Here is a 14,943-nt window from a genome sequence, read left to right as displayed (position 1 = left end):
AAAGGCTGAAATCTGATTGGCTGTTGTTGCCCCGCCCCTTTTTTTCCTAATTGTGAACCACAGTCACTCAGTGACTAACATACCAAAGTTTGGGAATGCTGTCATTTAATGTGTAAAAATGGCAGCATTTCTATTTTTTTCTATTGAAAATCAATGAATGAAATTTGATTGGTTGTTGGTGGCTCCGCCCACTTTTTCTAAACTTGAAGTGGAAACCCCCAGCGACCACATTTGTGATATTCAAGGTCCCTGACATCAATACTGAGAGAATGGCAGCCTTCTTAATTTTTCCCATTAAAACCAATCAAAGAAATCTGATTGGTTGGTTTTGGCTCCACCCACTTTTCTTAATTTTAATCCCAGTCCCCCAGTGACCAACTGTGCCAACTTTGAGGAGGCTGCCATTAACCGTCTAAGAGCGGCAGCAGTTTAAAATTTTCCTATTTAATTGAATGGCTGAAATTTGATTGGCTGTTGTAGACTCCGCCCACTTTTTGTAAATTTTGGCCGCAGTCACCCAGTGACCCACGGTGCCAAGTTTGGGAGCTCTGGCTTTATTACTGTGAGAATTACAGCTGTTTACATTTTCTCATTGAAGTCAATAGGGAAAATCTGATTGGTTGTTTGCGGCTCCGCTCACTTTTTTGGGTCCCCAAAATAGGACAGAAAAGTCACAACACCCCATTCCCGAATAAGCTGAACGGTTTGACACCTCATTCATGGGTCTGCGACAAACTAATTATTCGATAAATTCCCCATTATAAGTCAATGGGGCAAATTTGGGGACCTCTCCTGCCCCGGGGGTAAAACTTATACCCTCGTGTGGGGTATCATCTGACACAGGTCGCAAACCTCTTCAAATGTGGTAAATTTAACGTTTCTACAAGATTCCCTCTCTGCGCTAGAATCCGTCAAAAGTTGGCCTCAATGTTAATCTATGGGACTTTTCGGGGTGGTTAATTGCCCCCGCAAGGGGCAATTAACCACCCACCCCTTAGAAAAGTCATACCACCCCATTCCCGATTAAGCCGCACGATTTGACACCTCATTCATGGGTCTAGGACAAACGGTGCGGGACTAGTTACGCGCCAAACTTTCATACGGAAGAAGAATAAAAATAAGTTTGCAAGATAACAGTAGTGATGCTTTTCTTCGCAAGCACCACTAATAAATATATATAATAACAGAGGATAAGAAATGAATTTTAAAAATTTGGATTATTTGCAGGTGACAGTCTTTTTATAATCTGGCATTTTCTGGATAAAGGGTTTCTAGATAACAGATCCCATACCTGTAGTGCAAATGTTATGCATATTACTTGCTTAGAACAAGCACTCCCTGTTAATGCAGCCTACAGAAAATGCTTCAACTTCACAGACTTCTTCTGATACAAAGATCACCCATATAATTTATGGATGGACCAAATCCTGTATTCTGTTTAGGATATGGACAGCTTGCCAGCATATTTGGCTAAACTAATCTATTATTTATTAAATAAAGTTTACAGACAGTTCAGAATTCATTTTTTTTTGTCAATGATTTGGCCAAATCTATTGTATCCGATCCACCATGCAACAAAATCTGATTCCCCCCCCCCCAGGCTAGAATGTAAAGTCAGATCAGATAAAGTCAGATGGAGTCTTTTGCTTATGCACTTACATGCAACTATCAACATATTTCAATGAGGAAAAAAGTATTTCCAACACCATCTGTTTTTATCTTGTCAGATAAAGATGCAGCAAGAAGATCCAACACTTGTGTTGTGTCTGATGAAAAAATGTACATGTATTTTACGCATCAGGTTTTTCTATCAGTTCTTATATTTCGACCCATGAGACTACATCCGACTTGTCGGATATGTTTTGTCGATCCAACACCATCAACAAAAGTACTTGTGGAGTTTAGCCATAACACACAATTTACACATACCTCCCAAAATTCTCATCTGGAAAGAAATGGCAACTTAATTCATGCAGCGGCCACTTAAACTCTGTTGTGATCTGCATCACCATAAACAAGCACTGTCCCAAGAATAATGAGAGATATTCCTTGCAGTGCATTTTAGAGAAACTAAATGGAAGATAAATCACACTGATCAACAGTAAAATCTTAAGTCATGTACTATAAATTGTTAACACATAGAAGCCTATTTATGAACAGTTTAAATTTTGTGGTTTTAGATGTATTTGAAACCACAACTAAATTCACTTTCTATAAAACCACTAATGGCATGAAATGTATTTAAAAGATCCAAATATAAAAAGCAGGAATGAAAAAAAGTGCTGAATTTTTTTTCTCTCACAATTCCTAGAGAAAGTCTTAATTGATAAAAAAAAAAAGGTCCAATAGGATCTGCGCAACTTCTATAGTACCTTGAAAACTTTTACCTGGTGATTTTTTGTATTTTTTTTTGGTTTTTATGTTTAATAAATCTCAAATTTTTAAGCTTTTTAAGAAATAAGTATTTTTAGACATTTGTGAAAAAAATCAAAAGTTAGTTAATAGGCCCCATAGTTTTACTAATGTATAACTAATATATATGTTATTTTAATTATATACTGGCCTTCCCAAATTAGGGATGCACCGAATCCAGGATTCTGTCTTTTTCAGCAGGATTCGGCAGAATCCTTCTGCCCGGCCGAACCAAATCTGAATTTGCATATGCAAATTAGGGGCGGGGAGTGAAATTGTATGACTTTTTGTCACAAAACAAGGAAGTAAAAATATTTTCCCCTTCCCAACCGTAATTTACATATGCAAATTAGGATTCGGTTTGGTATTGGGCCGAATCTTTCACAAAGGATTCAGGGGTCCGGCCGAATCCAAAAAAATGGATTTAGTGCATCCCTATTCCAAATAATTCATTCTGTTTTTTCTTACATCCCTTGTGCTCCGATTAGCATCTTTGATTATTTTTACAAGGTATAAGACAGTCTTACCAATGAGTAATCAAGGACAGGTATCACAGGGCAAAAAAAATAACAAAAAGCGGTATAATGGTGATACGTTTATTGCCTAAATTAGATAATCACAGCAAGCTTTCAGAACATTTTAGGTTCTTTTTTAATCTTATTTTAGTTAGCCAATAAAGGTATCACTTTTGTTATTTTCTTTGCCCTGTAAGATTTTGACTGGCTAACATGGTACAACAACTTTACCTGAAATGTCTCACAAAATCTGTAAAGGTTTAACCTCATTAAAATGATGACAGAGGCATTCAGAATGAAAGCGATGCCATTTATTTAATAAAGAAAATAAAGCATTTTCAACCTGTTTTAATACATTTTATACGAGAAATTAAAATAATAATCTAACATTTAAAAGTTTCTCACTACAAGATATATGTAATGTATGCCAAGATAAACACATAAAACATTACTTACTGGGACACTTCACCTATAATATATTGCTATTTTTTCTTTATTCAACACCTGAAGTTTTTTATGTCTGTAATTGGGATGCACCAAATCCCAGATTAGGCCCTTTTCAGACGGATTCAGATTAGGGCGAATCAAAATGCCTGGCCAAACCAAATCTGAATCCTTAAAATCATGCTACTTTTCACCACAGACAAGGATATTTTATTTCTGTGCACTGCAAGCAATGTGTTAGTAAACGATCCTTATCTTTATTTGCATATGCAAAATAGAGATCACTTTTGGTTTGGCATTTGGTGGAATACTTCATGGAAGATTTGGCCAAATTCCAAAATAGTGGATTTGGTGCATCCCTCATTGGTATAGGATCTATTTTCCAGAAGCCCATTCCTTACTTACTATTTTTTTTAAGTTCACAAAAATATGATTTATACAGTTGTGTTTTACTTTTGTATGTATCTAACAAGATTCCACCCAGGCCTGGATTTGTGGAAAGGCCACCTAGACCCGGGCCTAGGGCGGTAGGATTTTAGGGGGCTGGCATGCTTCCCTACCACACCCACACTGGTTCAAAAACACTGGGGATGCGCTGAAGATACAACCATTTTTTTTAAATTTCCCGTGCACCAATCCCCATTGCTCCTGTCCCCCTGAAGGGGACAGGGGCAACAAACGGCAGTTGGCCTAGGGGCGCCCACTATGTAAATCCGGCCGATTCCACCTAATCATGCCATGCTCATTTATGATTGCACAAGCCTGAATGTAAGCTTGAGCCTGAGTAATCAAAAATCAACCCCTTAGTGTCTCTAGCTAACCAGGCACCACACTACTTCTAAAAGTATGATTACTAGGAAACGAATCTGAGGGGTAAATAAAAACTCACCCACGTTCTATTAATTTCTTTGGGATTTGGGTGAAAGTTAGAACTCACCATTTGATAAATACAGTTCTAAAAATTAAATGGATGTGGATGAGCTTTTTATTATGAAGGCAAAAAAAATCCCATTTTTCTTTCTGTAATGAAAAATAAATCTATCTCCAATATACTTTAATTAATAAATGTCTACTTTTTTTTTAAGAAACCTGACTGTATGCAGTGAAATTCTCCCTTCATTTACTTGCTCTGTCTGCTGAGGATAGGAAACTTGAGAAGGTCCCTAACTGCTCTGCAGGTAAACGATCATACTTTTAAACGGCAGGGGGGGAGCTCTCCCCACCTTACTTCACAGAACTCGAGCAGCTTTGTTTGTTTCCCTGTAAAGCAGCTGGTGACTGTGTATAGATTTGTATCCGCAGACCCAGTGCAATCTGCATATTCTGTTTATTTATCAGTCTTGCTGTATCAGCTTCTATGGCAGATATTATTTGACTTGTGCTGTTTTGATCATTTATGACGATCTCTAAGCTTAACCTTCCAACTGAAGCCAGACCACACTGAGCATGTGCGTGGTCTTGCAAACATGTTTATCAAAGTAAGATGACAGCCCCCTGCTGCAACTTTGAAAGCATAAATCATTTGTTTAATTAGGCTTCTGGTGCAGTTCATGTTTATATTTAGTATACAAAATACAGCATTTCTAGCATTATTCTATTTTAGACTTTAGTTCCCCTTTAAATGTCATACACCCAAGTACAAAGTAAAAGTGTTACATCCAATCAAAATCTAGAATTTATGGCCCGCTCGCGCACCCTGTAATTCTCGCCTGGTACACGGTGATGGAGGGATCGGCACCCTAGCATGCTTGACAAAGGGGTACAACCCCGAAACGTTGCACAAACTGCAAATAAACACTTAAGGGTCTATCCCTGCTTGAATCAGCCTTGCGTGCCAGTGAATTATTGGAATAAAAAGCCATCTACCCATTGCCCATAGGCAGCAATACTAGGGGTTATAAAAACTTGTTCCTAAGGAATCATGCACATATGTCATTTTTTACTCCAAGCACCTGAATCAACTACACCCAAACACTGAATATTCTCAGCGCATTTATGTCTGATTTGTGTTAAAAAAACAAGCACAACTGCAAATGTTTAACACTCTGGATGCAATTGTGTCAAACCAACTCCCCTTACAGCTGCAATTATACTGAAATTATGGGTAAAACAAGAAGAAATAGACTTTTCAGCAGAACATTTACCATTCAATCATATGCTTGTAAATAAACATACAAGCAAAGCTGCTCATATAATATAAAGTAGAAATTAATTTCTCTAGTGTAGGGCTGTCCACCCATGGGCCAGAAGTGTTATTTTTACAGACCCTAGCTATGGGTTGCATTGACTGTGATTTCATTTAATTTAATGGCCCACTACATGGAAAATTTAATAGAACTGCACTATAAAAATTTTTGCTATGATATGTAACTGACCTGGACTAAAAAAAACTTTAGGTGAACCGTCAGAAGCTTGTCCAAAGCCGAACCAGATTAATTCTTCCAGATCTTAAAAGCACACTTACCTGTTTTTTTTCAGAGAATAATGCATATGGTTTGTGTTGCAAGACTTTAAAACATGTTCATGACATCTGTAGATCCTGATTTTCTTGTCTGTCCTTTTTCCCCATAATCCTACCTCCTACTAGTGCCTTTCTGCCAGTCTTGGTTATGTGCTACTTGGTTATGAATATTTTAAGGTTAGAGTGCCTTTAAAGGAGAATTCGACCCTAAACTTAAAAAAACCCTAACCTCCACCCTACATGGACCCCCCCTCCTCCCCCCAGCCTAAGTGTTACCCCAGGCAAATGCCCCTAACGTTTTACTTGCCCCTCGGTGCAGCTTCAGGCATCGGAGTTCAGGGGCGCCATCTTCAGCCACTTCGGTAATCTTCGGAATGAGACCAGTGTGACGGCGCATGCGCAGTTGGAGCAATTTTATGGCTTGCGACAAGTGCGCATGTGCCGAAACTCCGTGCCCAACTGCCGGTCTCATTCTGAAGACTACCAAAGGGGCTGAAGATGGCGCCCGTGAACTCCGATGCCTGAATCTGTACCGAGGGGTAAGTAAAACGTTAAGGGTATTTGCCGGGGTAACACTTAGGCTGGGGGGGGGGAGGAGGAAGGGGGGTCTATGTAGGGTAGGGGTTTTTTAACTTTAGGGTTTAGTTTTCCTTTAACAAATGTAATGTGAATGATGCGTCAGTTCAAGGTAGTCAAAAGGATACTTTTACTATAAGAAATGTATAAATGGGAAACCAGCAATTCTTATAACGGCCTTATTTATCAATACAGCACACTTAGAAACATCATTACCAAAAACAAAGAAAATATTTTATGCCTAGTAAACCACGTATCTGATTGATAGATAGATAGATGTTTATCTACCAACCACCAAATGGTTCACAAAAGAATTCAAAAGAATTATATATCTGTGTGGGACACCTGATTTCACAGGCTGTCATAAGATTACTTGAATTAGCAACCTATCAGTCAGGGCTAGAACAGCAGTCTGGCAATGCTTACATGGCTTTTTTTCCACAGGCACTTGGCCAGTCCAACCACTCCCATTTACTGACAGGCTAATGGCACACATGACATTTTTTCTGTGGAGAAAAGGCTGATTCCTCCAATTTGTGCAGTGACAGGACTGAAGGAATTCTGCCTCCCACGGCACACGCAGGAATAATTTGGCCAGAAAACACTTGTGTTTGCATTTCTGTCCATAATCCGCCACCACAGTGCAGTGACAGGCCGATCCCCTATGTTTACTGCATACAGTATACTGGGCAGAAAAAAAACAGCTGTGACGTTATACTAAGTTTCCAATACATCTAATTTTTGTTTTTACTATAGTTGGAGGCTTGGATTATCTATACTACCACAAGTGGCCCTGGCTATGATGTTTAAGAAATCTAAGTGGCTTCACTGTCTTCTCAACAGTAATCACTCTGATTGCACCATGTATACGCTGTTCCAATTGGCTTCTGCTGCACTGAAAACATAGTACAGCCAATTATACTTCAAGGTTGGCAGGCCTGTCTAAAGCTGACTCAGGCAGGGTCCCATTGGAATGTGCCTGTCACCATTAGTGCAAATGACTGCACAGCTACATTGAGGTGCTTCTCTGTTGGTTGAAGACAGCCGGCAGAGGATACTTCTTATGTGCATTGAGCATAAAACTCTGGCATATCTATCTGCACAATTCCACAAATCTACTAAGTAACCATAAATTATCCAATAAATTGTTTAACTCATTAATAAAAGGTTTTCACCTTAATGCTTTATTAGAAAAAATATACATATCTGACAATATTATTAGGTATTGAGTTCTAAAAAATAACTAAGATAGCTTTTATATCTACACACAATCAAGGATGTCCAGCCTCAGGCTCTTGTTAGATACCACCAGTATCTATCAACAGCTTTAGGTGTAGGTTGCAGTTTAACAATAGTCGGATATCCTTGTGCAAAATTACACATGCATTGCAGGCTTTGGACTTGCATTGGACTACAAAGCATAGATTATATCAAGGACAAGAGGTTATAAAGTTTACAAGCCTACATTTCTACAGTCATATATTCTGTAGCCATACATGCCCCTATAAGACTTTTCAATCTAAAAATATATAAATTGATATAGTGTGTGTGTTAAATGTACACTAAGTGGCAGATTTATTAAGGTTGAATTGAAAATTTGAATTTTTTTATGGTCAAAAGTGTCAAATTCGACTAGGGAATTATCCAAACCTTAATTTGAGTTTTTTAAAAAAATTAGATTTCTTGATTTATTATTCTCTGGCCCTTTAAGAATTCAAATTTGACTATTCGCCACCTAAAACCTGCCGAATTACTGTTTAAGTCAATGGGAGTGGTCCAGGGATCAATTTGGAGATGTTTGAAGCCTTCTTGACATTCAAGTTTTTTTCGGAGAAAAAAATTCAAATCGAGTTTGATCGAATTCGAATCGAGTTTTCGGGTCGTTTAAATTCGTTATAATAATTTTAATTTATTAATACGTTTCGCCAGGTCAAATTTCTAATTCATTCAGGTTTAAGGAAGTTAAAAAAAAAACTCACATGAATTCGAAATTCGATCCTTGATAAATGTGCCTCTGTGTGTAGTGGGACAAATTCCTGATTATAATTATTCCATAAGAACCAATGTTTCTGCCCCAGTTGTGAACCTTTATCAGGCCCATATCTTACAAATCGAGGCCAAACATTGGTTCTCATGCACTAATTATAAAAACATTAAGTCTTTTTTTTTATAAGCCCTGTGTTGTGTCAAACTTAGATATACAAGTAGTGTTAATGTTTTTAATGAGCAAATGTAAAGTGTTAAAGTGCTAACTTTAAGGAGGCACTGTAAGATGATTGAGTAAGTTTCACTTACAGTTGTCTATTTCTGTTACTGTTTTGGATTTGTGATTTTATTTCTGGATATATAATTAATACCATTTGGCTGCCTGCAAAAAATATTGTTCCTGCTGATAGTAAATGGCTAAAAATAAGCCACTCTAAGATTCTAAGCATTAAAAGCCAGAAGACATCTCAGCTAAAATGGAAATTACTAAGCCCATCACTACCAGTTTGTAAATCACAAAACACAACTGTACTTCCTGCATATGGGGAAACACAACGGATATTTCACAAGTACATTTTCTAAACATACCTAGAGCCTCTTAATACTTATTATTTTCTTACTCCACAACAATATACGTTTGATTACTAGTAAGAACAAACCCAGTCCTTAGGGAGTAGAAAGACACACACTTATTTTGGTGCCAAGGAATGTTGGATGTGCATCACAATGATAAACCATTTGTGAAGTTGCTACGGCTCTCTACTAGGATACCCAGATGTAATCCCTAAAGAAATGAGTTCAGGTATAGAAGTCACTCCATAAACAAGGTTATGGAAAAGCCCCAGGTTAAACAAAGCACAGGGGAAAAGGAAAATGAAATAATGAAGAACATGGAAAGAGAAAAAGCACAAGGACCACAACCAAAGGAGCATGGAAAGAAAAAAAAATCCACTTTCGAAAGAAGAAAAAAAAAAAAAAGTATAACAAAAAGAAAAAAAAAATGAGATGCAAGGGCAAAAAGAATAATTCAGGAGGGAGGGGAAGCCTGGTCATAAAGAAGCTGAGTCAGGGGCTTTTTTCTTCTACCTTGTACCCGGAGACAGATTTGGACAGTACAGAACGTTTGGATCCTTCCTTTCTAGGAGTTGATGATTTCTCTTTCACTTTTGGTCTTGGTTGTGGTGTCTCCTCTTGGGTGTCCTGGGTATTATCACTTTCTGACATATTCATAGAGGAACTGTCCTGTAATAAAATACACTTTTAATAATTCAGTAAAAGTTTAAGAACACATATTTGGTTAACATTTGTTCATATGGAACTTTATAGCTATTACAATATTTACAGCTCCCCCTCTTCAGTATCCTTCAGGAACCAACCAGTAGTAGGCTTTTACTAGTTCAGTGTACACAGAACAATAATAGATTATAGCTGGTTACTAGGGAAATGAATGCAGGTGTATTTTTGCATCCTGTGAATGAATATATGAAGTATAGTATGCAAGAGCAGAACTGTTTTACAAATAATGGTTCAGCATTCATACATTTCAAAATTTCATACATTTTAATTCTATATTGATAATGTTTAAGATCCAACTTTGTTTGATGCATAATTGTATCTTCATTTATTATATCTGCATAGTGTAATGTTAGCAAAATGTCCAGCATGGTTTGCTATCACAAAACAATTTTGCTATTTTTCTTTTTAAATTATGCCATGCAAGATGCTTATTATTTTGTATTGTCCTCTATTGAAATTTCACACCTTAAAGGGGACCGTCACCCAAAAAAATTATTCATAATCCTATTTTATCACATCAGTCAAGCAAAATGAACTTTAATTACACTATATAAATGATTTGAATCTTGTTTCCTTCAGTCTAGGAACTCATAATTATAGCAAGCAGGCAGGAGCCATTTTGTGGACACTGTTATTAAGACAAGTCTTGCATCATCTCAGAATCTTGTTTGTGCACCAGAATGGGGGACCTGATGTCCATCCCCATGCCCTGGTTACACAATTAAACAGTGAAGAGAAGAGGGAATGTGGGGAGAGCAGCAATTTCTAGGAAGTGCTGAATGCAAAGTGAAAGTAATTGTCTGCCCAGGGCATAGAGGAGGGGGAGACAATATTTGATTGACAGCTGAGATGTTTAAATTAACTTACAACAGCTCTGAATGCTTTAATAAAAAATAGAAATTGGATTTCATGTTTAATTTGAAAAGGACTTTTATTATACAGATTTTTTGTGTCTGGGTGACAGGTCAACTTTAAAGCAGAACTAAAGCTTAGTACTCTGCTGTGCTGGCCAGCACAAACAAAAACAATCTCTTTCTTAATCTCTCTTCATTACTCCTTGTATCTGTCCTACACTATTCTCAGCAGTGAAACACATTTTTTGTGTCCAACATGGCAACAACAGGGTTAAAAGCCCTGTGAAAACCTGCTGTTTGCAGATCTGAAATGCTAAAGAATTTTAACATTAGTTTTTTCTCTTAGAAAAACATTTAACTTGCCACTAAAACATGTAACATACTTTTGGATATAAAGGCCCTTACAGACGGGTGTTTTTACCTGTGCTCCCCTGCATTGTGCTTTCTTCCATTCAGCCTCAGGAGAGCGCAGAAGTAGACGTAGTCAATTATTTTGAAGGGGGCAGTACTCACACAGACGCATGCAAGCGCCAATTGTAGGTTGGGACGCAGCATGTTGCATTTTACCTGCGTTTGACGCATACATGCGTCTGTGTGAGTACAGGCCCCTTCAAAATAAATGCAGGTAAAAACGCCCGTTTGTAAGGACCCTAAGAGTGCAAACTTTAAACATTTAAAGTTTAAAATACTCTACCTGAGTTTCCCAAGCTGTTCAGTTTGCTCAGGGTTTGCTGAAACACAAGGGTGTATCCTAATGATTGTCAGCTGTGCACAGGCATTTGCATATCTTGGAATTTAAACTTTGTTTAAATGAGTTTTCTTTTTCACCTTTTTATGTTATAATCTGCGCAGATTCTTATGTACATTTACTGGTAAAAATTGTAATTGTTAAAACTGAATATTTGTTTAATTTAAAATGTATGATGTCACAGAACCACAAAGCATGCTGGGAGCCTTGGGTATAAAAGGCCACTCCCAGTCAGCAATAGTAAGTCTGCTGACTTACTAAAAGTCTGCCTGTTACTTTGCTAGGACCCCTAAGCTTAGCTTCTCAACAGCTGCTCAGAGCCCATTGAGCATATATGCTCTGTGCTTCTGTTACTTACCTAAGCTTAGGGACAAATTCACAAAATACAAAATAGAAATGTAACAATATAAGGCTGATTAGTACTTAACACAGATAATTACTACATGTCAGCTCAGAAACCAGTGCAATTAGCATAATAATTCAATAATCAGCACTGTAGCATCAGTTTATATTACAGGCCAATTTAATTTTCTGCTTGATAATTTGCAACAACCCCTAAGCTTAGCTTCTCAACAGCTGTTCAGAGCCCACTGAGCCCATGTGAGTGTTGCAGACACTTTCCAAGATGGTGACCCCCCTGTGACACGGTTGAAGTCCTGGATCATTGCTGCTATTGAGAAGCTGAAACTTTAGGCTGGTGCAATAAGTTCAGTATATAAAATATGGCATTTTAGCCATATTTATTTTTAGAAAAATCTTATCATAAAAATTATATTGTCTTAGTTATGCAAATATATATAACCACTAGCAAAAACCCTGGTCAAGACACACATAGTGCATTCCAACATATCAACTGTAGCAGTATGTGGCCTAAAAGAAATGTTCATGTTGCCCACTCTGTCCAGGGCATGACAACATTATTCTTATATTATCTAACTAAAAAAAAAACTGTCAAAATACATGAAAGAAATTGTCAGCATTAGTCTACATAAAATTAGCACTCACCCTAGGTCATATTTCTAGATCTGGCACTATAGTTTTTACAGTAAATCCTCTGTACCATGTATAAAAACACTACCTGCCTCAGGTTTTATAATAAGTTAATATTCTCTGTAGACTGCTTGGTTTTGCATGTATACCTTAAAGGGATACTTTCATAGGAAAAGATTTCTTTTCAAAATGCATCAGTTAATAGTGCTGCTCCAGCAGAATTCTGCACTGAAATCAGTTTCTCAAAAGAGCAAACAGATTTTTTTATATTCAATTTTCAAATCTGACATGGGGCTAGACATATTGTCAGTTTCCCAGCTGCCAGAGTCTTGGACTTGTGCTCTAACTTTTAGTCACTCTTTACTGCTGTACTGCAAGTTGGAATGATATCATCCCTCCCTTCCTCCCCAGCAACCCATCCTATCAGCAGAAAAATGGGAAGGTAACCAGATAACATCTCCCTAACACAAGATAACAGCTGCCTGGTAGATCTAAGAACAGCACTCAATAGTAAAATCCAGGTTCCACTGCGACACATTCAGTTACATTGAGTATGAAAAACAACAGCCTGTCAGAAAGCAGTTCCATCCTAAAGTGCTGGCTCTTTCTGAAAGCACAGGACCAGGCAAAATGACCTGAGATGGCTGCCTACACACCAATGTTACAACTAAAAAAATACACTTGCTGGTTCAGGAATTACATTTTATATGGTAGAGTGAATTATTTGCAGTGTAAATTAGAAATAAAAACAACATCAGTGTCGGACTGGCCCACCGGATAACAGGAAAACTCCTGGTGGGCCCAGGTGTCAGTGGGCCTTCTTGCTTCGAACCATTTAGCATATTTTATGGTCATTCCCTATTTCTTTATGGGAAACAAATGCTTAATAATGGAAGACTATATTAAGTAAATATAAAAGACTAGGATAATAAAGAGGTTGAGTGACGAGAGAAGGAATAATAGTTTGGAAAGTGAGTCCATGGTCTAAGGTTTTCTGGTGGGCCCCTGGCATCCCAGTCCGACACTGAACTACATCATAAAAAATCATGGCAGAATCCCTTTAAAGGAACAGTTCAGCGAGAAAATAAAAACTGGGTAAATAGTTAGCCTGTGCAAAATAAAAAATGTTTCTAATATAGTTAGTCAAAAATGTAATGTATAAAGGCTGGAGTGACTGGATGTCTTAAAGGAATTGTTCAATGTAAAAATAAAAACTGGGTAAATAGATAGGCTGTGCAAAATAAAAAATGTTTCAAATATAGTTAGTTTGCCAAAAATGTAATGTATAAAGGCTGGAGTGATTTGATGTATAACATGTCAGTCAGAACACTACTTCCTGCTTTTTAGCTCTCTTGGTTTACACTGACTGGTTACCCTGGTTACCAGGCAGTAACCAATCAGAGACTTGAGAGGGGGCCACATGGGTCATATCTGTTGCTTTTGAATCTGAGCTGAATGCTGAGGATCAATTACAAACTCACTGAACAGAAATGTACCATGTGGCCCCCCTTCAAGTCGCTGACTAACTCAGAGTTATAGAGCTGAAAAGCAGGAAGTTGGATGCATGCAGCTCAGATTTAAAAGCAACAGGTATGACCCACGTGGCCCCCCCTCAAGTCACTGATTGGTTACTGCCTGGCAGGGCCGCCATCAGGGGGGGACAGGGGGGACAAGCGTACCGGGCCCGGGCATGAAGGGGGGCCCGGCAGCGCTGCATTTTTTTGAAGATCCGGGCCCCCCTTACGAGCGCCCGAGCCGTACGTCTTGCCTCTTCAGTGCCGAATGCGGAAGTGCCGAAAAGCCGATGCGACGAAAAGACCCGAAGTCACGGAAAAAGCCGAAGTCCCGAAGTCACGAAGCGCCGAAAAGACCCGAAGTCACGAAAACAGCCGAAGCCGAAGTCCTGAAGCAGCGCAAAGACCCGAAGTCACGAAAACAGCCGAAGCCGAAGTCCTGAAGCGGTGAAAAGACCCGAAGTCACGAAAGGAGGCGAAGTTGAAGTACTGAAGCCATGAGTTCAATTCTACTGAACACCAGTTTGTGTTTTTTTTTTTTTTTAATCCCCTGGCCACCAATGTATTATTTTAATATTCTATAGGCCCCTGCCACCAATCTTTTTTTTAAAACTTTTGTTTTTGGGGCCCCAATTTTTTTTTTAACTCGTAAGGGGCCCCTTGCCACCATTGTTTTTTTTTGGGTTTTTTTTTAAAAAAAATTAATTTTCTTTTTGGTGGCCCCAAATTTTTTTAACTTGTAAGGGGGCCCCTGCCACCAGTTTTTTTTTTTTTCAAAAAAAAATTATTTTTTTTTTAAATTTTTTTTGGGGCCCCAATTTGTTTTTAACTTGTAAGGGGGCCCCTGCCACCATTTTTTTTTTTTCTCCAAATTTTTTTTTCTCCAAATTTTTTTTTTGGGGCCCCAATTTGTTTTTAACTTGTAAGGGGGCCCCTGCCACCATTTTTTTTTTCTCCAAATTTTTTTTTTGGGGCCCCAATTTGTTTTTAACTTATAAGGGGGCCCCTGCCGCCAATGTTTTTTTTTTTTTTTCAAAAAAAAATTTATTTTTTTTCAAATTTTTTTTTGGGGCCCCAATTTGTTTTTAACTTAGAAGGGGGCCCCTGCCACCAATGTTTGTTTATTTTTTAGTTTTTTTTTTCATTT

At 38.0% G+C, this 14,943-nt stretch overlaps 1 protein-coding gene across 5 annotated transcripts in view; it reads right to left on the bottom strand.

Moving 5' to 3' along the window:
* Positions 1–14,943, bottom strand: part of phf10.S (PHD finger protein 10 S homeolog) — a 41,140-nt gene that overhangs the window by 11,918 nt on the left and 14,279 nt on the right. For all 5 annotated transcript variants that reach the window (XM_018264510.2, XM_018264511.2, XM_018264509.2 and 2 more), the window contains 1 exon segment: positions 9,481–9,636. In XM_018264510.2, the coding sequence (XP_018119999.1) occupies positions 9,481–9,636 (156 nt within the window).

Source organism: Xenopus laevis, chromosome 5S, assembly GCF_017654675.1.
Source record: "Xenopus laevis strain J_2021 chromosome 5S, Xenopus_laevis_v10.1, whole genome shotgun sequence".
NCBI lineage: Eukaryota > Metazoa > Chordata > Amphibia > Anura > Pipidae > Xenopus > Xenopus laevis.
The sequence above is the reverse complement of the archived record's forward strand: the minus strand, read 5'-3'. Positions and strand labels throughout refer to the sequence as shown.